We start from the raw sequence: 23,865 nt of genomic DNA, 5'->3' as shown, positions 1-23,865 counted from the left end.
CCAATAATACCTCCTTTTGTCATGAGTCAAGATGAAAATTAGTAGCTTATACGTTTCATCAGAGTCATTTTAGACAAATGTTGGTCTGTGATGAGTGAACTTTTTTTTCCTATGTGTCTCCAGCTAAAATGGCTGGTTTAAACGTTTTCGCTATTTAACTGAACGTAATTTAAGCCTGAAGTTGGAATCCGGAGTGCACTGTGACAATTTGGACATTCACCCAATAAGTTTAGCCTACACATTGAGCTCTTGAAAACCTTATGTAGCCTATATCAGATTACTTTTAGTATAAATTAATTTTCAGAGCACATACCTATTCTGATATCTGAGTGCTACAGACACAGATTATAGTCCTGATTTATTTCCATGTATTTGTGCATTTTTCATGCACTTGATAGTTGATTTCTAATTTGGAAAGAGTATGGCTAGATTTAACGATAAAGCAATTCAACATTCAGATGTTTACACAGTCGTGCTTCTGAACACATCTGCTGCACTTCCAGTGCTCCTTGCAATGTGAAATAAAACTTACCCACATGTGCTAGCCATTCGGTTTTCTTATACACCTCATGTGTGTCTTTTATGTGTTTACGTAGCCTATGTGTCAGGGTTGGAGACCCCTTCATGAACCCTTTCGGGAAAAGTCATCTGCACGCTTCACAGTTCCATTTACATCAGACCTGCTTAATCCTGACCTGATTACACCACTTGATCTGGATTGAATGCTGTTTAGACACTTGTATAACAATAATAGTGTGCGTGTGTTTCTATCCCGGTGGGGACTTCAGCCTGAATGCACACAGACTCATGGGGACTTGTGTCACAGTGGAGAGCTAAATAGAGGTCCCCATGGGTAAACAAGCTTATAAATCATACAGAATTAGTTTTTATTTTTATTTTTTGGAAATGTAAAAATGCAGACAGTTGTGTGTGATGGGTAGGTTTAGGGGTAGGGTTAGTGTAAGGGGATAGAATACAGTTTGTACAGTATAAAAACCATTAAGTCTATGGAGAGTCCCCACAAAGATAGTAAACCAGACGGTTCTGAATTCAGCATAAATCCACTTTGTTTTTAACATAAGAACGGGCACGGCCATTTGTAACGTAAATGTGCGAAACTTCCAGTGTCGTCCGCATCCAGTTATTTTAGTTTTATAAAAAATAAAAAAAAAAACATTTACCATACCTTTACCATATTGCAAACTATTTCTTATCATTTTTTTTAAATTTGAATTGGTTTTGTAGCAAAAAAATGTTTACCGTTTACTACACTTCGTTATTATTGTTTACGCGGCTATTATCTCGCACATCACAGAAAATAGCTTGCTTCTGGTGCAAAACAAGGTGGACTACGTCATATGGAACACAACTCAAGTCTTTCCTTTTCAAAGACTGATGACGTGTTTTAAAGGTCATCAGCATCGTAAATCCTGCAAGGTTTTATATATATATATATATATATATATATATATATTTTTTTTATGTATTTATGAACATTTAACGCGATTTTTTGCAATATATTACCTTTGCATCAAATTACAAAAAAAGAAAAGAAAATGAAACTAGATAACGCTGCTGTGTATATCCCCTTTTCTGAATGCGGCTGCCGTTATCAATCTCTATTTTTCCCATCTTTTTGAAAGTTGTGAAAACACTTTTTGGTGTCTTAGCTATTTGAGCAAATGGGAGTACACACACACACACACACACACACACACACACAAAGTATGTATTCTCGTTCACCCAATTAAGATGACTTCCGCTTCTGAGAAACATGTGAAAAGGATCAAGTGAGTGTGATGCATTTTATCAAGTGATTTGTTCAAAAAACGATTAAGGTCCTGTTAGCGACAAGCAGGACAACTATAAAGATAGCTATAACACTAATTATATTGACCTTCACGTCAACAGACAAAATAATGTTCCGTTTATTATACGTGCGCGCTGCAGTTATTGTCTGTCGCTTTAAATGCTTCAACCAATGTGAGGTGATGACCGACCGTGAAAGTGATTCCAATGGTAACGATATTTCCGTGTTGTTATCGTTATAGCTGCGGTGTCGTCGACCATAATCTTATAGAATTAGAACGTCCATGGTCTGAATATGGTCTTAAATCAGGAGACTCCTGATAATTCAGCGATGGCTTCATTCGGACCTTTTTCAACAGCGAAGCAAAAATAGCCAACAGAACTGGCATCTAAAATGTAAGTTGCTCCATACCAAGTTTTTTGTTTATTTAACTGTTTTATAGAAACAATATCAGGTTAGCAGTCGTGTTGTTGGTCTAAATATTCGGGACAACATCGAAATTAATGTAGTAGGCTACTTCACCTACTGGTGGTTACTGTATAATTTAAATAATTGACACCACCAATCGATGTACTATCAGTCACTCAAAGTGATCCATATTAAAGATATTAAACTCTACCTAGAAGGTTAAAGAGGAGAGGGTCTTTTGGCTCTTTAGCTAACTGATTTCAAATGTTCTTTGGATGTTGTCACAGGCTGTGTTTTTGCAGAGACTCTGTGGGGTAATAGAGTTGAGTTATTAAAGAAGGAGAGAGCAGGAGCAGCATCACTTACGTTTATGCTCCATTACAGAATGACATGGCCTTTTGATCCAACGCCCCCCTCTTCAGTATGAGCAAAACCATCTGAGCAAACACACTAGCTGGACCTTCATAACTTAAAAATGTGTTTGCTTTTCTCCTCCATCTCACACTGTTCCCCTCATTTACTCCTCTTTAATCCTTTGGCTTCTCTTTCTCTCCCTCCATCTTTCTACGTTTCCACCCGTACCCATCTACTGACTGTATTCTGTTTATTTTCTTCTCTCCTCCATTCTAAGAACATCTATCCTCCTGTATCATCTTTTTCTCTCTTCCTCCTCTTCTAACCACACCTAATATCATTCTTGATCTCCATCCACATCTGCCGGCTCTTCCCTCTCTTCAGCCTTTGGTAGGTCTCCCAAAACAACAGTGCACGAGGAGCTTGCTTATACCATTTGACATTTTTCAAATTCTCCAGACACTCATATTTCACCCTCTAGAATCCATATGATGAAAGATGTTTTAATAGAAACCTTGTTTCAGTACAATGTCATCTGTCCAGTGACATCTCTGCAACTCTTAATGCTTTCACTACTAATTCTAGGCTCTGTTAACTCATTGAGGTGATTATTGAAGTCATGGAGCCTTACTGGTGCTGCGATGGCTAATAGACCTTATTCAGAGCAGCGCCATGATGGCTAATAGACCTTATTCAGAGCAGCGCCATGATAGGTATGAAAGCGAGGCTCTGAGGGATAGAATTACTGTGTTTTCGGTGACGTCCGCTGTAAAAAGCTATATAAAGCTCCTACATCACTTATAATTTTCCACAGCTCATGTTAGAAATTTCGTCATGTCAGAAATTTCTTGGAAAGATATTTTTACAGTGTTTCGTCAATCGTCAGCAGAACAATCCAAAAACACATTAAATAACAGTACAACTTACTGAAGAGATGTATGTCTATCCCTCATAACCCTGATTTATTCCAAGATGGCCGGCTGTGAATAAGGTCTATCGAGTCCTCAAGTAAATGAGATGAATCTGGAGGTTTGCGTGTGTTTATTTGGGGCCCAATATTGTTCCCAAAAGTGAGCTAAAGCAATCACAGTAGACTTTCAGTATGTGAAATTACTTTAGACTTCTCTGCAACATATAGATCCTCTGTTGCTCACTAGATATCTACTATGATTTGTTCCAATTTAAATAGCTGAGTAAATGTGAATATTGTGTGTGTACCTACTAAACTATGTTTTGGGGACAAATATGTACCCAGAAGTGAGTTAAAGTGTCCCTATAAGACTTTTTTTGAATACCTTTCATTCATTGTGAAATATAGCTGTTTGTGAAAGGTCGGCAATTCTGCCGAAATGAGTCGTCAGCAACTGATCTTCATCGGTTGCCCACAAACAACCTCTACTTTGACCTGCCTTCAATCACTGAAGTTAGCTGAGGTTTGGAAGAGTTTAGTTCGTGTTGTCACCATGTCTAGAAGATGCTGTTTTCTGAGCTGCCAAAGCAAATCCTCTTTGCATGCACTTCCAAAGGATGAGGACTCGGGCTCAGACTGATACAGTAAAACGATACTCGGTTACTAACGTAACCTCGGTTCTCTCTAGAGAGGGAACGAGTATTGCGTAAGTTTAGCTTATGCTACGGGAAAGATTCATCTTCTCGAGATACTGAAGCCAAAAATTATCCTTAATTTTGTATAACTTGTCAACGCAGTGCAGCAGCTAGCAGACCTAGAGCAGGCCATCTCGCGTGCTCATTGGCTGTCCTGCGGGCAACTGCTGCAGCCTACCAGTGCGCCCGGCGTGACGTCACGCCCAATGAGGGGCGCCCGCGCCTTTATAGCGTCACAGCCTGCCAGATAGGCGTGGCTTAGCATATAAAATAGGGGCTGTAGGCTGAATTCTCTGGTTTTTCGACGACTGAAGCGAAGTCGCTCGTGGCGCGAGCACGGCCGGTTACGCAATACTCGTTCCCTCTCTAGAGAAAACCGAGGTTACGTTAGTAACCGAGTATCGTTCTCTTACGAGAGGTTCTCTCGTATTGCGTTAGTTTAGCTTACGCTACGGGAACACTTTGTCAACGCCGTGCGCGCCAAGCATCCACATGAGAACCCCGAGCTTGAGGGGAACCCCATAAGTGGAAAAAATAAGGTGGCCAGCCACGCGGGCCATCACTTGTACATAAGCACACATAGGGAAAACAGAGCAGCGCGCCGGTCTGTATAGTCATATGGCACATACCCTACTAGTGCAGCTCAACCAGGAGAGCTGAGTCATGAACGTGATCTGAGCAGGAGATCTGGGCAGAATACACCTCTTTTTCAAACTGACAATAGTTTAGCCTGCAAGGCAGGAACTTCTAGGTTATAAAACCTGACAAAGGTAGACGGGGAGCCCCAGCCCGCCGCTACACATATGTCATGGATAGAAATTCCACTGGACCATGCCCACGACGAGGCCACGCCTCTCGTGGAATGAGCCCTGATGCCCAGAGGGCATTGCAGACCTTTTGACGCGTAAGCTGCCGCTATAGCGTCCACTATCCATCTGGACAGGCTCTGTTTCGAGGAGGCAAGCCCCTTGGCGCGCCCACCAAACGAAACGAAAAGCTGTTCCGAACGCCTGAAGGAGGCGGAGCGCGTAATGTAAAACCTCAGCGCTCTGACAGGGCAGAGGAGATTCACATCACTTTCGCTGTCAGATGCTGGGAGAGCTGACAGCGAAATAACTTGCGCTCTGAATGGAGTGCCCATCACTTTAGGGACATAACCATGTCTAGGTCTGAGGATGACTTTAGAGTCATTTGGTCCGAACTCAAGACACAACGCGCTGACAGACAGCGCGTGCAGATCCCCTACACGTTTTACTGACGACAGTGCAGTCAGAAAAACGGTTTTTAGTGATAGATATTTCAACTCCACGGAGTCTAGTGGTTCAAATGGAAAAGCTTTCAGGGCCTCGAGGACCAGTGAAAGATCCCACATGGGAACCGACGGGGGGCGCGGCGGATTCATCCTTCTAGCTCCTCTGAGGAAGCGGATGACCAACTCATGTCTTCCCAGTGACTGGCCGTGCGTCGATTCCGCGAATGCTGCTACGGCCGCCACGTATACTTTGAGCGTGGATGGGGATCTTCCCTTATCCAACAGCTCTTGTAGGAAGGTGAGCAGATGCGCCACCCCGCATGTCCGCGGGTCCAGACCTCTGTCGGTGCACCATCCAGAGAACACCGACCATTTAGACGCGTAGAGCCTTCTCGTGGAAGGGGCTCTAGACTGCGTGATCGTGTTCATCACTCCTTCTGGCAGGGCAACGAGTACCCGTTGATCAACCATGCATGCAGAGACCAGCGCTCTGGATGGGGATGCCAGATCGTGCCGCGAGCTTGAGAGAGGAGATCTGCCCTCACCGGAATCGGCCACGGAGCTGTATGTGACAGCCGTGCCAGTTCCGGGAACCGAGTCTGATTCTCCCAACGCGGGGCTATGAGGAGCACCGAGTGGCGCATTTCCCTGATCCTCTTGATCATCTGTGGCAACAGAGAGACCGGAGGGAAAGCATATAGCGGGAGGCTGGGCCAAACCTGGGCCAGCGCGTCCTCGTCCTTCGAGAAGAACGTCGGGCACTGAACGTTGTCTTTTGACGCAAACAGGTCGACTTCCGCTCTGCCGAATAGGCGCCACAGTTTCTGGACCGTTTGGGGGTGCAGGGACCATTCCCCTGGGGGAACATTGTCCCTGGACAGTCTGTCTGGGCCGTCGTTCAAATGGCCAGGCACATGCGCCGCCCTCAGCGAGCGCAGGTTCGTCTGTGACCAAATAAGGAGGCGTTCCGCCAGATTGCAGAGATTTCTGGATCTGACACCGCCCTGACGGTTTACATAGGATACCACAGATGTGTTGTCGGAGCGGACAAGAACATGCTGGCCCTGTATGAACGGGAGGAAGCACTTCAGCGCGTTCTCGACCGCTATCATTTCCAGACAGTTTATGTGAAAACCCTTCTCCTGGTCTGACCACTGGCCAAAGGCCGGTCTGCCCTCGAACAGCGCGCCCCAACCCGAGTTGGACGCGTCTGTCGAGATGACCTTCCGATAAGAGATGGTTCCCATCATTACTCCCTGCTGGTACCAGTCGGCCACTAACCAGGGCTGCAGAGCTGTTATGCAGGTCTGAGTCACTCTGATTTTCTGGCCGCCAGACACCCAGGCTCGGCGAGGCGCGCGAGCGTTCAACCAGCGTTGGAGCGGGCGCATGCGCAGTAGGCCCAGCTGGAGCACCACTGCAGCTGATGCCATACAGCCCAACATCCTTTGAAATGTTTTCAAAGGGAGAAAGCTGCCCTTCTGGAAAGATGCGGCTATGTGGCGAACACGGCGCGCGCGCTGTGTCGATAAACGAGCCGTCATGGTCACCGAGTCCAGTTCTATTCCTAAAAAGGAAATTGACTGGCTGGGCAGTAATGAGCTCTTGGTCCAGTTGACCGTGAGACCCAAGCTTTCCAGATGACTGAGAAGCACTGTTCTGTGAGATAGTAGTTCTGTCTCTGACTGTGCCAATATCAGCCAATCGTCCAGATAGTTCATTATGCGCAGCCCCTGACTTCTCAGGGGGGCGAGCGCCGCGTCCATGCACTTTGTAAATGTACGGGGTGCCAGGGACAGGCCGAACGGCAGGACGGTGTATTGATATGCCTGACCGTCGAAGGCGAATCTCAAAAATTGCCTGTGACGGGGTACTATCTGAATCTGAAAATAGGCATCCTTCAGATCTAGAGAGATAAACCAGTCCCTCGGGCGAACGTGCGCGAGGATTTTCCTGGTCGTAAGCATTTTGAACGGTCTTTTTGCAAGCACTTTGTTCAAATATCTCAGATCTAGGATAGGTCTGAAGGCTCCGTCCTTCTTGGGTACGAGAAAATATCGGCTGTAAAAGCCTGACTCGCTCAGAGAAGGCGGCACCTTTTCTATAGCCCCTTTGCACAGCAGCTTTGCTATTTCTGCGTGAAGTAGGTGTGCTACTTCCGCATTCACTGTCGTCGCGGTCCGGGCTTGAAAGCGCGGGGGACGGCGAATGAATTGAAGTGCATAGCCCTGCTTTATTGTGCTCAACACCCATTCTGAAATCCCTGGGATAGTTTCCCACACAGCTATGTGAGCCGCCAGGGGGCGAATGGCCTCCGGGTTCAGACCGCCGCCATTTGCGGGCTTGTGAAACTGAACCGGAGCCGAGAGCGCGGCGCGCGCACTCTCGGTTCTGGGCAATGGCCGCTCGCTGACCGCCGAGACCGGCTGACTTATGTGAGATGTCCCGATCATAAGGGATGGGGAACATACTTTTACCACACTTTGACGCGCGAGCAGCGCTCTGGGCGGGAGAGCTCTCTGTAAGCGTGAGCGCGCGCACGCGGGCACGAGACTTACAACTGTATCTGACGCCCCGATCATAGTAGATGGGGAGCGCTTTATTAACACCCTGTGTTTTGTGATAAAACTTAAACGCACAGGCGGGGCCCGGGGGGAGGTTTGTGTTAGCAAGCGTGAGCGCTCTCTGGCGGGCACGAGACTTACGTTCATAACCTGCTTCTTTGATCGTGTAACAGAGCGGGCAGATAGTGGGCACAGACCTGTGGACACATTTCTTACATTCAACACTCGAGCGGCTTTTCTGCGCTTTATGAGAGTGTGCTCTGTGAGTGACATGGGGTTTGGAGTGCTTATGTGTAGGGGTGAACACTGGGGCGTGGGCACATTCACTACACTTAAAACACTGACGGCGTGAGCCGGACCAGACATTATACTCTTTTTGAGAATTCTCTGGGTCGCCGTGAAAACGGCGTTTGTGTGCAGGCGAGAGGGTGAATAAACCGGCTCGTTGGCTGCTAGTTGAACCACTGCAGTAGCCTGTTCGAAGGGGACTGACAGGGAAATGAACTTTGACGGCGGTCCGGCCGCAGCGGGACACGCGCGTCTTTTCTCTCTCGCTGTTAGGAGGGCTTCGCGTGGTCAGACTTCAGCGTGAGTCTCTGCCGAGGCCCTCTGGGGGGCGGCGGTCTGCGACGGCTGTCTGAGCGCGATCTAGGGCGGCCGCCCTGACGTCGCTGCGAAGGCTGATGCTGAGGCTGTGCTGGACGCTGGGTGCTGGTTCGCACAGGAGGCTGGCTTTGTCTCTCGCGAGAGCGGCCTGTGGCGGAACTCGAGCGTCGCGGCAGGAAGAGGTTCATGGCCTGCGTGGTCTTTTGCACCATAGAGAAGCGGTTAACGATCCCGTTCACCGCTGGGCCGAAGAGACCAGTGGGGGAAAGCGGCGCATTTAGAAAGGTGGCTCGCTCAGTTTCCCTCATATCCGCGAGTGTTAACCAGAGGTGCCTCTCCGTCACGGTTAACGCGGCCATGGCTCGTCCGATGGCTTGGGCTGCGGCTTTGGTGGCGCGGAGAGAGAGATCCGTAGCGCTTCTCAAATCCGTAACCGCAGCTGGGTCCCGGCCCTTCTCATCCCATTCACGGAGGAGGTCGGCTTGCAGGATCTGAAGCACAGCCATCGAGTGTAGAGCAGACGCGGCCTGGCCGGAGGCGGCATAAGCGCGGCCGACCAAGGCGGAAGTGGCTCTGCAGGCTTTAGACGGGAGGGCTGACCGTGACCGCCATCTCGCGGAGGGCGGGCAAAGGTGCGCTGCGACCGCCTCTTCCACAGGGGGAATCGCTGTGTACCCTTTCTCGGCGGCGCCGTCCACTCGGTAGAGCGACGCGGAAGCCTGTGACTGAAGTCTAGCAGAAAACGGTGAATTCCACGACTTCGTCAGCTCCGCATGAAGTTCCGGCAGGAATGGAGCGGGCCTGGTTTCTGAAACTGCGCGGCGGCGACTTTGAAGGAAGCAGCCGTCGAGCCTGTTCGGCGCGGGTTCCTTCGGCAGCGACCACTCGAGCCCGAGACGGTCAATCGCTTGCGTCAGCAGGCGCATAAGTTCCGCGTCAGCTCCAGCGCGGGTACGGTCGGATTCCTGGATTGACGAGGAGGCGGAGTGAAGCGACCATTCCTCGCTGTCTGATGCCAGGATAGACCAGCAGTCTTTTGTGACATGTCCCACGGACTCATCCTCCGAAGTGACGGCAGTGAGGCTCGTAAGCGGCAGCTGCGCGTCGGTGAGGAGGGGTGGGGAAGGCGAGAGCGAGGCTCGAGGGTGGTTCTCCGGCGAGCGCGTCGCTGTGGCCACAGGTTCCGGCTGTCTCAGGGAACAGCGCTTCTTTCTGCGCGGTCCCACAGGAGGCGGAGTGACTGCTGTGGTGTTGAATGCTTCGAGTCGAGCCCGCAGGGTCGACAGCGGAAGCTCCTCACAGAGCTCGCAGCCCCCGGACGCGAGGGCGAGCTCTGCGTGTTCCAGGCCCAGGCAGAGAGCGCAGATCAGGTGGCGGTCTCCGGCGCTGAGCGGGGCTTTACACGAGCCGCAGGAAGTGCGAGGCATCTTTAAAAAGACGCTCGCTGCTCTTTTAGAATAATAGCAAAAAAGGATACGTCGCCGGATAGCGTAGCTCGCACGGATGGCTGAAGGTGGCGAAGACGGCCGGCTTCCTCAGCGCTGTCCTAGGCTGGCTGTTCGCTGTTCGACGGCGGTGGTGGCTTCTCTCAAATCCAGCGATGCAAAGAGCTCACTGAAGAGTTGAAAAATCAGAGAATTCAGCCTACAGCCCCTATTTTTATGCTAAGCCACGCCTATCTGGCGGGCTGTGACGCTATAAAGGCGCGGGCGCCCCTCATTGGGCGTGACGTCACGCCGGGCGCACTGGTAGGCTGCAGCAGTTGCCCGCAGGGCAGCCAATGAGCACGCGAGATGGCCTGCTCTAGGTCTGCTAGCTGCTGCACTGCGTTGACAAGTTATACAAAATTAAGGATAATTTTTGGCTTCAGTATCTCGAGAAGATGAATCTTTCCCGTAGCGTAAGCTAAACATACGCAATACGAGAGAACCTCTCGTAAGAGAACCGACGCCATCATTACTGTACATATCACTGTGTATCAAGTGCTGATGAAGCCTCCGGAGCTGAAATTCATATAATGGCCGTATCATCTGAATTTAGACTGGGACATCTGACAAATCAGAGGAGAGTAGGCTCCGGAAAGGAGGGGTTTAAAGAGAATGAATCCTTTATAGCGCCGGTTTAATTTTTAGTTTTTTTTAGTTTGTTTGTTTTTTTACCTTGGATGTACGTCAACCAAAACAAAGTTAGGGACCTTTAAAATAGCATAATAGTGGCACTTTAAATCTGACCAAACTTTTTTTGGGGGGGGGGCATCCTAATTTGTGAAAACAGCATAAAACTAAAAAAAAAATTTGATTAATTGTAAAAATGCAGAATTTTTTCTGTTAGTGTTATAGTGTGGGTTAGGGTTAGTCTATGGAATGACCCCATTCAAATTTAACATAAGTAAAGGTGTGTGTGTGTGTGAGTAGCGAGAGAGAAAGAGAGAGTATAGGTTTTTTCGATAACAGTCTGTTCCCTAACCATTTGAAAAGCACACTTTCAATCTGTTCAAGATTTATTATGATTGATTATTGTTTTCTTCCAGGATTATAAAGTTCATTTGGAACCAAAGTACTAGGTTCATACAATGAGTGCTTTTGATGATGAAATAATCACTGGATTTGACACTGTGAATATACTTTAAAGATTTAATGCAACTAAATTTGCAGTTTGTTTGAGACTGATGCAGTTAGATATTTTGTCCTGTATTATGCCTGAATGTTTTAACTTTATACACTAAATATAGCAATATGTGTATAAAACAGACAAAGATATTTGTAGTGGTGCTCTCACTATTTGAAAGGCTCATAAAATAGCTAAAATCAGGTCACAACGCAACCATAATGCTGAGAGTGAATGTTTGTTTGGCCTGTGCATGTTTGGATACTAAATTTCACTCTCTCTCTTTTTTTTTACAGGTTGACGGATACAATTGTCCATCTACTGCCTGGCTTTTTTATTGTGATCATTGTGATTGGTTCTCTTCAATTACCCAGCAGTAGCAGCATTTGTTTCTCTCTTTGTGTCTATCTCCCCCCTCCTATCCTGCTTTTGGCTCTATGCAATGCATGTTGGTTCAAAATCAGATTGGTGAACGGGCACGTTAAACTGTTCCTCCATACTGAGCAAAAGAGAAATGGTACATGAAAGCACAGAGCACTGTGGAAGGATGGAACAATGGGCTGACAGGAGAAAGGCAGGTTGGAGGGAATGGAGAGAATAGGCTTTCGTGCCTGGCGAGCAGAACTACGTCATGGGCAATTTGTCACAAGGTTGGGGGCCATGATGGAGGATGGCGACATCTTAACTCCCATGGAGCAGCCCCCACAGTGTCTACTATTCTATCTCCCAGCCAAAGATGAGGTAACATTGCTTGCACCAGATCACACCAAAAATATCTAGGTTTTGTGTCCTGCATTGCAGAGAATCATATCTAATCACATAGCATGGCGCTATGGAATAATTGATTCCAAGTGAGCAACTGCAGTGTTCAGTAATATTTTCTAATATTCACTGTCATCCATGGCAACTTTGTATATCAGACTGTAACTGAAACTGCTGCCACTTTCACGTCTCATGTGTTACACAATGGACTTAATTTCAAACACAACTGGCAGTATTTTGCATCTTCGTTCTCGATTAGTGGAAATCACTTCAGAGTACTTAAGTGTTAATATTACTGTAATATTGTTGCAGTGTTCATGTTGGCTGATTGTTTTACACAGTGTAATTAACTTTTTTTCTTAGCATGTTCTGTCAGATAAAATAATACATTTAAAAATATTTATATTTAAATATTTAATGCCAGGCCCGGCGTCACGAGGGGCAAAAGGGGGCATTGTCCCTTTTGTGTTAATTTGTTCACCCTCTACCCCCGAAACATGATCGATTTTTAACCCTTTGATGCGTACAATCACACCAGTATGATTAGAACGTTCAATGCGTCACGTGATCAACTGCTAAATTCAAATGGGCTTTCGTTTTTTGGCTGACACTGAACTAGAAACAGACGTACTCAGCGCTTTTGAAATGCTATATCACAACTATTCAGTGTTTTCAGCCACATAATGTTTATTTTTAATTTTCAGACATTTAAAAAAATAAATAAACACTTATAGTTTGTTAAATACACAGTCTATGTCTATGTAAATACACACAGTTGTGATGTTATTTCCATCAAGAGGTGCATAAATTTTTGGTCAAGATCTTGGATTGACAGTGCAAGAGTCATGCACTCTGTAAAGTCTCCTCCTGCACATTTCAAAGACTTTCAATAAATTTAAGGTCTGGACTCAGAGGTGCCAATTCATGTGTGAAAATAATTTTTCATGCTCCCTCCCAACCATCAAACTTTGAATGAATCTTGGCTTTGTCATCCTGGAATATGGCCATGGTGCGTTTTCTTACATGGCTGTTTAAGAAATGAAAAGCTACACACTCCATCAATTAGGGTTAGAAGAACTGTTGCCAAACATATAACATGCTAGAAACATAATAATCACTGCAATAATGATCCAATTATTGGTTGTGGAGGATTTATGGGACAATGGCATGAAGCAACATTCTGCCTCACTGAGATGAAGGGGTGGTCAGAGCAAGAGAGAGGGAGGAAAAGAAAGAGTGTGTGTGCAAAGGAATCCTATTAAGGCCCCTCTTGTGATTGCAGATGCACTTTTCCCATTGGAGGATGTGGATGCTGATGCTTCCTAGCGTGCGATAAGGATATTGTGCTGCAAATGAACCACTGGAAGGAAGAGGGGAGACCAGGTAAATTAGGATGAGAGGAATCTAAAGTAAGCCACAATTGCAAATATTAAAAGATTTAATTTGGTGGCTAATCATTTATAGCTGAATTAAGAAATGCGTTACCAAGGTTTGTTAATGTTTGTACAATACTGAGACAATGTAGTCTCTATACTAATAATTAATCCAGTGCAGGGTCATATGAAGAAGTTCTCTACTTTTGTTCCGTCACTGCATCCAATGCAAATAACTAGCAGCTAGTGAGAATCAAAATGGGACAAATTAAACAAAGACTTACCAGGAGGTTGTCCAAAGCATTCACACTGATGGTATTTGAGCTTTGCGAATGCCAAGATATCGTTTAAGCAGACCTATCCTACCCACACACACACACACACACACACACACACACACCAGCACACACATTTGTTATTACCATGCATACTACACACTCCGTGATCACAAAGAGAGCGACAGAGAGAAAGAGGAAATGTTCTCCTCATAAATATTTGGACTTGGCTTAATTGAAAGAGTGTGTCCGGCCCAAAATCTGGGCTGATTTTAAACATTCTTGTGCTGGAATCTATTCTCTTCCTAAATGTGTCTCGGGTGGCGTCTCAAGCTTTGGAAAAAGAATTAAAACAAAGTCTTCAGCATGGGACAGTTCTGACATACTGCTTGATCTTCATGAAGAGTTAGAAGAATTTAGCTCAATACTCACAATTCTTATTTTTAAAAAACACGATTTAGGTGTAAATTATTGCATTTGAAGCTCCAGCTGAATTGTAGTGCGTCTCTAGTTCTACTCTACGTCTCTGTTCTGTGAGTTGCAATATGCACAATATCACATTTTCTTTCACCATTGGGAGATTCAAACCATACTGGTGTTTTGACCATCCTGTCCAGTTAGAAAAAAAAATCTGGGCCACTTTTCACATGCAAATTTGATTCATATTCCATTCCACGACAACAGGTAAACAATGGACTGTGAACAAGTCTGTAATAAAACATGCCATATGCATATATGAGTTCAGTAAAGTTTTTATACATATACTGTAATTCTTATGTAATTTTCCAATAGTTAAAATATTACAAATGTTTTTTGTGAGGTAAATGCGTCATCAAAGTTTAGTGACAGTTTTAGTGAACTGTATTTTAGTTAAAATTTGCAAAGTCATGCACTGCTCTGAGTAAAACATTGTTTTGCTAAATAAATCCATTAGGACTCCGGATACGGCTTTGAAAAATTAAAAGTGATGCAGAATTATTTTGATATTGTTTAAAACAAAGCTTTTTCTATCTCTCTCTATGTTCTGGCCCATTTAAGGAAGCTTCTATTGGAGTGTAATTGCATGATTCCATTGTGTTTGAAAAGTTGTGTGCAAAAAGGGATAAACTTTTAAAGTTCATTGATTAAAAAAAAAGTATTTTCCTCTTGCCAAAGACTTTGCACTTTTGATTTGATCCATTAATGGAATGTTTCACCCAAAAGTGAACATTCTGTGATCTGTGATCATTTACTTTATTTCTTTCTTTTGTGGAACATTTCTTTATGGGTTTTAAGTCAGGGGGTCCAGTGTTGTTTTGGACAGCTTTACACTACATAATCAAGGTTGACTGATCTATTTTTTCTATAGAAAGGGCAATTAATTTGATTTGTTTTTAAGATTTGGTAAAAATCCATTTTAGATGTAGTCTTTGGACCTGCAAATTTCCTTCATGTCTCCTGTCATGCAACACAGAGATTACACATTTCATTGCTCACGCACCAATATGATGACTGAGTGTTGAAATTTCCAGTATAGCAGTAATGATCTGTTACCTGTTAACTAAGCTTCTGAGCCAATGTCCAAAATAGCTCAACAAAGTTCTTAAAAGATCCTCCAGGCACAGATGAGTGAATATTCCTCAGACAAGCATCTCAATCCTTCAGCCACCATACAAAATCAGTGTAGTTCTGGCCAGATGAGACATTACAGCGTTCTAGATCTTTGGAAGAACATAACGGAAAGTAGGAATCAGGGGACAGACCCTCTTGCTGGGTCAATTGATGCACTACCTGCTGGGGTTTGTAATTCCATCTCTAACAGCACCCAGAGTCCAAGTGATGCTCCTGTGAACGTTGTCTCTATGATGCCCAGCCAGGCACCAACCTCTTCAGACAGTCAAGTGTCAGATGGAGACAAAGCTGGTGCTACACTACTGTTCTCTGGAGTCTTTTTGGGCCTGGTTGGCATGACATTCACGGCTATGGGGTGGACAAATTACAATGTCAGTCACAGCTACGAGTGGACACAGCTTCTGGGGCCCGTTCTGCTGTCAGTAGGAGGTACGTTCGTGCTCATAAGCATCTGCAAGTTCCGAATGCTCTCCTGCCTGAGTTGCAAACAGAATGATGGGGAGAGAACACCTGAAACAGACCCTCTGCCGCCCCTTTCAGGACCATCGTTTGTCTTCACTAGACTCAATCAGCCCATTACCTTCCACAAGGCCACTGTGGTCCAGTACATCCCACCACCGTACACCTCTGTAGTACCTGACCAAAGTCTGGGCCCTGTTAATGGTTTGCATAGCAGTCACCAGCCATTAACAGTCACAGTGAGCACACCACCACAGTATTACAACGTGTGTCCCATCGAAAACCCCAGCTTTATTTCCGTTGAATACGACAATGCCACAGCAGAGCAAAGGGAAAACAGGTATGATGATGAATACTGGTGATGTACATTAGATTAATTTAGATTTATCTAGATAAATCTAGAAACTGACTTAATATGAGCTCAAGATTATTTTTTTAATGACTAATCACTTTTTGGTAGTGTGATGGGTTTATTAAGCCATAGTGTAAAGAACACTAAACATTGAAGACTATAGAAAATCACTTAATCACTGTAACCAATAAAGTACATTAGTTTTGGGATGTAATAGGCTACATTTTAAGTAATTGTATTTGTGAACTCTTTAGTCTTATGTGAATGGTACCAACTAATCGGTGAAGTTTTAATAAATCATTCGGCTGTAATAATTCAAATGTAACGCATTTAAATTCGCAATTAAATGTTAAAGCTCAGGGGAGAACAGGAGCGACTTAGTTAACTGAATTACGAAGTTTAACTAAAAGAGCTGAAATCCCTATCGTACATGAGCGTGTAAAAATATAAAGGATTAAGATCAAAAACCTATTGTGAGGGAAGTAGGCAGGCTATAATTTAGGCTATAACTTTACATCTGGTTTAATTCGATTTACGATCATGTTAATTGATGTTAAATGACAGGGAGTGTAGGAATGGAAGTGGGTTAGATGGGGATGACCTAATTATTTTAAACAAGTAAATTTATTAACCGCAAAAAAAAATTTGCACAAAATGTAAAATGTCTGTTTTCTATTGGTGTTACGACTCTTAAGGGAAAAAAGGCAAGCTGCCGCTGGGGCGGTAACATTTCAAAAGGGCGCCTACTTATAAGTATAGCTGTAGAATTTTGATACAAATGTGTACCTTTATATACATATGTAAAAGTACTAATTCTCATAATTGTCTGATAGAAATAAGCATTGTAGTAAAGTTATTGGTGTAGCCTATGCTACCTTTTGCTGGCCCAATGGCGCCTTTTTGTTTGTTTTTTGTTTTCCTTTTTTTCCTTTAGGACTCCACGAGAAAATGAGTTACACGTAAACAAAACGTGTCACAACATTAACTGGTTTGCTCTAAAATATAATGTAACGCATATAGGCTAAAATAACGTAGGCTACACTAAGTAAAACAAAGCAGCTATACACCTTTTAATTATTTTTTGCTCAAAATACAAGGGCTGGCATAAGTGGATTATTTGACATTTGCTGGTTTCGTTGCAGGAATCACGGCGTCACAAAGGAAGAGGACGAGAGGAAAACGAGTACAACAGGGAGCGCTTCTCCACCGGCTTACGAGGAGCTTTTTGACAATTAGTTGTTATGTTGTTTAAAAAAACCTCTGAGTCTGGGCGAATATTAATAATTGCTCACAGTTCAAAAATCTAAGACATTTAATATAGGCTAGTGACTGAGGTTTCCAAGTTTCCAAAAATATAGCTTTAGTTTCAATGTATAGAAATTATTTTATACACATAATGTGTCTTATGATATTGAGTTCACTGGTGTCCTCTTGGGCTCCTGAGAACTTCGTGGCACACGTGAGCGTCCGGTGAGGGCCACATGGGGGCAGAAAGAGTGAGCAAGTAAGACAAAGTTCCTATTTCACCAACAATGGGGAAGGTGGTGTATTTCCTTTTTTTGTGCATTCGTTTTAATAACTGAAAGTTTGACAAATAACTTTAATCGCGAAGCCTAATCCCCGTCCAACTGCCATTAACGCAAAACATTGTCTCTAAAGGATAGTTTAACCTTTTGAGTGAATTAGGATGTCTAGTATAAAATATTATTTCAGTGAACCTGCTAGCCTTTAACTGGAAGGGCATGTCTGTCATTTTAGGAAATATGAAGCTATATATTTGTTTATATTCTATCGTTATGGGTCGATAAGATATCGACTTAAAACAAAACAAGAAAAGACTTGTCGATTTGTAAAACTTAATCGATTTAAAGTAGGCTATAAAACAAACCTCTTCATTTGCTTTTGGCCTAAAAGTAGCCTACCCTGCAAGAAAAATGCTAAATCAACAAAACTTATGAGCCATTAAAATTATGTTCGATCAATGTGATACAAAAGAAAAAAGTATTTTTTTTTATCTTCTTTTACAGCTCATTATATGTTCATTAATCATTTTATCCTATTTTTGAGTCAAATTCGTTAACCTTGTTGAATTCCCCCTCCATGCTTTGTATCAAACTTAAACAATTTGGATTTAATTATATTATATTATATTGGATTGGATTTAATATTAATAATTTTCTACTAAAAATAAGGTTATTTAAAAATCTACAACTTATCCCTAAACGGTCCAATATAGCCTACAAACTGTGCTGTACATTCGAAATAGACGACATACATCTAAACTTTTAAAGTGGGTGCATGAATTTATTGTAGTTTAAAATACTTGTATGCCATCACCACCTTCCGCCCTCGTTTCATTTAATTTTTTTTTTTTTTTCATTCAGAATGGCAAACAGGGAAGGAAATTTTATTGGCAAAAATAGCAGTAGCCTATGTGCGCAATTGTTCTCTTCACAATGTATTAAAATGTCTCATTTTGTGTGAACTTTGGTATAGGCCTAGTAGAAGTAGCACAGAAAGTACTGTTTCAGACGAAAACTTCTGTTCAGACGAAATATTTAGTTTTTTGTTTGTTTTTATAAAATTATAAAACCCTGCTTATTCAGATGATCTATCATTTACCTTTTGTATATAAAACAGACATTTTAGTTTCTTCAATTTTGTTCTATAAATCCTTTGTTTTTTCTCTGGTTTCTTTTGTTCGTATTGTAGACTTTACCCAAGATATTGGCGTTTAAATTTAGAATTGCAAATGTTATTTTAAACTAAACATCTTTTGTCATATAGCGTTTCATAACGTGTGTCAACTGACATTTAAACTCATGAAAACCGCATTTTACATTGAACAAATAGCTAAATGAGTTCCACAACAATTTTTTCATAAACTTAGATGTATTGTTTGGATACTTTTATTCAGTGTGTACAGAGGGCAAATATACAAATAAATCACTGGGAGTTTCAACCGGTAGGCTACTTTCCACATAGGTGCTTTTAATATTTGGCATCTTCCAAATGTAACAGCATCTGCTCAGACAACATTCCTTCGTTAAATGAGATTGAATGGCCAATTCGGGTACTTCTCAAGAAGGTCTATTAAACAGGCCATGGGCAATGCCTCAAACTATGAGACTCAATCGTCTTAGCTTGTCTGTTGCAAACGTGGTTTATGTAGGCCTATATAAATTCAGGTTAGGACACTGTTTTGCCATTGACATTGCTGCTGTCCCAATTAACATTCGCTACCAAAATGATCTGCTTAATCTTTTTTCTGGTCTTTTTTTTTTTAGAATATGACTAGCCTACTTGGGTAAATTATGAGGTTGCATTTTATTTAAGAAAAAAAAATAGTCTGACGAACACAATTTCCGGTCCAGTGCTGTGTTTATCCTTTTAAGGTACTCCCTTTTAAGGTACTTAATGTTGACATTTACAATCACTGTCTCCACTGTTTTCAAAGTTATAATTTATACAACTAGCGCACTCTGCGTTTATCTTTTTACGATTAGTTCACGTAGGCTCCCTAATCTATAAATTATACCTGCCTTTAAACAGTTAAATTTGTTCCCAAAAAGCAAACGTGCTTTAGCCTATATCCAATACATTTTTAAACAGTGTTCCAGAATTTGTATTGTGCCTTTTTATCGAGACCGCAGTGCAATGTGAATTTCATTAATTTCACTGGGCAGTAGGCCTAATCGCGGGTGGCCGACGGCGCTCATTAGAGCACCGCTTTATTTATTACAGAACACGTCAAACATCTTAACTTGTCCAGATTAACGAGGAGGAGGAAAGTGAACGCACAACCATATGGTTGCTCCACTGGCTGTCTGAATTTTGAGCCCGATCTCATGAAAGTGCGTATCTATACAACGAATGTTATTTCTTGTGCCATTTATAGGCTACGCCAAAAATAGTTTTTGCTTGCATATGATATGCAGTTTTCGCGTGCATATAATACGCACTTTATGGCGTGTAATACGCACGCACTCCCCACCCCTAATCATACCCAAGGGGTTTTCATTGAGTAGCATGCATGCTAAAACCATTTTTGGCGTATAAATGCCACGAGAAATAACATTAGTTGTATAGGCTACGCACTTTCATGAGATTGTGTTGGAATTTTAGAACAATATGACACAGTTTACAATATCTAACGCCAAATTTACACTGTGTCTGCAAAGGTGTCACCGATGCGCTTTTGAAGTGCCATTTAGGTGTCTTTACACAGGCTCAGAGGTGGCATAAATGCATTTACACCGTTATTTCAACTGTATACTTTTATTCTAGGGACTGAGGTGTGTCAGATCAAGCATATTTTTGTCTGGCTTTGATGCAACATTAGCCTTTGTCTACACAAAATTATCAGCAGGCACAGAGTAACTCTGCTATATAAAGAAGACTTAACACAAGCGTCTATGAAACAAGAAGGTCTAATTACCTTGAGGAAGCCATCTTTTAACATTGCCATGCACATAGCACTTGTTTGTTTGCCAGGGCCCCAGATGCAATTTGAAATATATGCTAACTTATCCTTTAATGTAGCTTAATTAAGTATTTAGCCTAATGAATTATTAATTATTTAGCCTACTATTCGTAATAATAATAAAAAATAAAATACAAATATATTTACAACAACTGTTTAAAATAAAAATAGCTATAAAATTGGTGCTCATTTCTGTTGCCAGGTGTGTTGAGCCAATCACCTGTAACCAGGGCGGGAAATGGGTAAGATAACAGATTCTTAAACATGAGTCATGTCGCAATGAATGATCCACACTACAAAATGGAAATGCAGATTTTTTTATGCTTCTTGTTGACAATACAAAATCACATATTCGAAACGGGAATGGCCTTTAATAAATTATTCAAGGATTATTTTGTATAGATGTTACATTTCAATCAAATGCCAATGCAATCTTTCTGTGTCCAGAGGCAAATGAGCGATTAGTATGAGCATCAAAGATCAGTTTCGGCTAGCTTACTTTTTCTTTCCTAAATTAATTAATGTTTTTGGACTAATCTGTTCATTTAATGGTTCAGTTGTTCACTCATGAAGACAGTCACTTGTCGCCACATACTGGCTTAATGATGGAAGTTGCACAAACACAGACAATAATAATGGCAACATTAAGTTTAAAAAAAAAAAAGTTGTTACCTAAAAATGTTGTTCTATTCCAATTTAATTCTCTGAAATAATTTCAACTGCTAATTCAAACCCCCATCCCCCCCCCCCCCCCCTTATTAATTTATTATTAAGGTATCCTATTAATGAGTTGTTCTCCCCCTCCTTCTCACAATCTGTTTCATCACATGAAACTGTTAATGCAGTTTTTACTCCATGAGCTGCAAGATTCTGGAAGCTGACAATCACAATTTAATTTGAATGAATGATTCAATGACAAGTAATTTTTTTTAACAGTCACTTGTCTCCACCTACTGGTGTAACAATGTAATCGATACAATCTTTATTTGAAGCATCAAGTTACTTTCAAAAGGTGATTTAATCTATTTTGTTCACTTCTGTTTGAGATGGGGGAACTGGTTGTCTCCCTCGGTTGCAATGCTGTAGTTTGGGTTTGAACATTGGGGAGTTAAAGTGTGAACCGTTGCTAGAGTGTTAAACCGAGTGTAAATCGTTGCTAGCACAACACGCTAGTAATTCGCTTGCCTGTTAGCATGCCATCCGTGCGCTCTTTATTTGTTTATTTATTCATTTTGCTAGCGCCTTTTACAAATCCATCATACAACTGTGGTGAGTATCACTCAGTCAAACAAACACGGTGAGTCATGTCATCTCCTCTATTGTCACTTGCACTCCATGTAACATGTATAGCATAGCCTTGTCTGTCAGCACAGGTTTTACATGTGATAAATGCAAGGAGATATTCAGGCTTACGGACAATATTTTAGAACTAGAGACACGCATCCAAACTTTAATTGAGGTTAATTGTAATAGTGCAAGGGCTTTAGATACTACTTTGGATGTGATTAGCTAAGAGAACACTGTACATTGTTTGGTTCCGGCTGTAGTAGAGCCCGTGCAGCAGTGCAATTGGGTGACGGTGAGACGCTGTAGTCGTGGGAAGAAACCCTGCTCTTCCGTTCCGATTACAACATCAAATAGATTCTCCCCACTCAGTGAAACAACCACTGAGAATCCTGTTGAATGTGCCCTAGTTATTGGCGATTCTATTACACGGAACGTGAAAATAGAGACACCAGCCATCATAGTCACATGTTTGCGGGGATCCAGAGCCCCTTACATCAAAGCAAATTTAAAAGTGCTGGCTAATGCTAATCGTAAATTCTCTATTCACGTCGGCACTAATGATGTTCGATTTCGCCAGTCGGAGATCACTAAAATTAATGTTAAAGAGGTGTGTGAACTCGCAAGTACAATGTCAGGCACTGTAATTTGCTCTGGCCCCCTTCCTGTTCGAAGGAGTGATGAGATAGTTAGTAGACTGTCCTCACTTAATGGCCGGCTGTCTAAGTTGGGTCCGCAAAATAATATAGAATTCATGGACAATTGGAAAAGTTTTTGGGGCAGACCTGACCTGTTGAAAAGAGATGGTATTCATCCCTCCTGGGATGGTGCTGCTCTTCACTCTAGTAATATGGTACATAGTCTTAGAGCTCAAACATGGCAATCTAAAGCTCAGGTCAGGAAGCAGACAAACTGACTAAACCGACCGTCTGCTAGCTGTCTCATGTCACTGAGGTCAGATAAATCCCATCACATAGAGACTCTTTCACCTAGATATCATCATATAGAGACTGTGTCTGTTCCCTGAATTAGGAAATACAAAAAAATGCCAAACCCATCTAAGGGTAAAAATGTAATTGATGTTCAACAAATAAAAAACAGATATAATACAAATGAACAAATGATTAAGCTCGGGTTTTCTAATATTCAATCCCTTACTTCAAAAGCACTTATTGTTAATGATATGATTACAGACTATAAGCTAGATGTGCTGTGTTTGAAATCTGGCTAAAACCAAACAATTACATTACTTTAAATGAGTCCACCCCCCAAGATTACGGTTATAAACATGAACCGTAGGTGTTGCTGTAATTTATAGTAATATTTTCATAATTATTAAGAGGTCTAGTTTCAAATATAATTATTTTGAAGTGTTGGTTCTTAATGTAACAATATCTAGTGTAAATGATAAATCACATTTGAGATTTGTGCTGGCTACTGTATACCGGCCACCAGGACACCATATAGACTTTATCAAAGAATTTGCTGACTTTCTATCCAAGTTAGTACTGGCTGCAGATAAAGTCCACACGTTAACAAGAAAGTTAACAAAATAAAAATTGTTGGTGATTTTAATATACATGTAGATAACGAAAAAGAAGCATTGGGATTGGCATTTAAAGACATTCTTAACTCGAGTTAGACAACACGTGTCAGGACCTACTCATTGTCATAATGATACTCTGGATCTAATATTAACACATGGAATCAATGTTGATGCCGTTGAAATTCTGCAGCAGAGCCATAACATCTCAGATCATTATCTAGTATCGTGTAAACCTGCTGCAAAGCCCACTCCGTGTTACATATATGTTAGACCTATCACTTCTGCCAATAAAGATTGCTTTATAAATAATCTTCCTGATCAGTTTCATCATCACAGTATCCCAGATAGCTTAGACGAACTTGATATTGCGATAGAAACTTTTAACTCTCTCTTTTCCAGCACTTTAGACACAGTTGCTCCTTTGCGCTTAAAGAAGAAAATATTCCAACGCCATGGTACAACGAGCACACCCAGGCCCTTAAGAGAGCAGCCAGAAAAATGGAGCGCAACTGGA

At 42.5% G+C, this 23,865-nt stretch overlaps 1 protein-coding gene and 1 long non-coding RNA gene across 3 annotated transcripts in view; both read left to right on the top strand.

Annotated features, from left to right (window-relative positions):
• Positions 1-1,728: 1,728 nt before the first annotated feature.
• The window catches only part of LOC143738924 (uncharacterized), a 42,772-nt gene continuing 20,635 nt past the window's right edge, over positions 1,729-23,865 (top strand). Inside the window, exons 1-3 of one of the 2 annotated variants that reach the window (XR_013204081.1) lie at positions 1,729-1,790; positions 11,503-11,947; positions 13,251-13,351. This is a non-coding gene — a long non-coding RNA (uncharacterized LOC143738924). Of the gene's footprint in view, positions 1,791-2,101; positions 2,206-11,502; positions 11,948-13,250; positions 13,352-23,865 lie in introns of those variants that run through there. The other variant, XR_013204082.1, reaches the window with a different exon arrangement.
• On the top strand, positions 15,149-17,350 carry tmem174 (transmembrane protein 174). Its single transcript, XM_077231075.1, has 2 exons — positions 15,149-16,026; positions 17,181-17,350. Exons 1-2 carry the CDS (start codon positions 15,221-15,223, stop codon positions 17,272-17,274), a joined length of 900 nt encoding a protein of 299 aa, XP_077087190.1. The 5' UTR covers positions 15,149-15,220; the 3' UTR covers positions 17,275-17,350.

This window comes from Siphateles boraxobius, unplaced genomic scaffold, assembly GCF_051911475.1.
Source record: "Siphateles boraxobius isolate OS27281-9 unplaced genomic scaffold, OSU_SipBor_1 16, whole genome shotgun sequence".
Taxonomy (NCBI): domain Eukaryota; kingdom Metazoa; phylum Chordata; class Actinopteri; order Cypriniformes; family Leuciscidae; genus Siphateles; species Siphateles boraxobius.
This window is presented reverse-complemented; position numbering and strand designations above follow the sequence as displayed.

What these genes read in the sequence shown, in the direction of transcription:
- tmem174 (XM_077231075.1), top strand. Translation starts at nt 15,221, where the DNA reads ATGAGTGAATATTCCTCAGACAAGCATCTCAATCCTTCAGCCACCATA. An exon ending in GCAGAGCAAAGGGAAAACAG is followed by an intron (nt 16,027 to 17,180) that starts GTATGATGATGA and finishes GTTTCGTTGCAG; the next exon opens with GAATCACGGCGTCACAAAGG.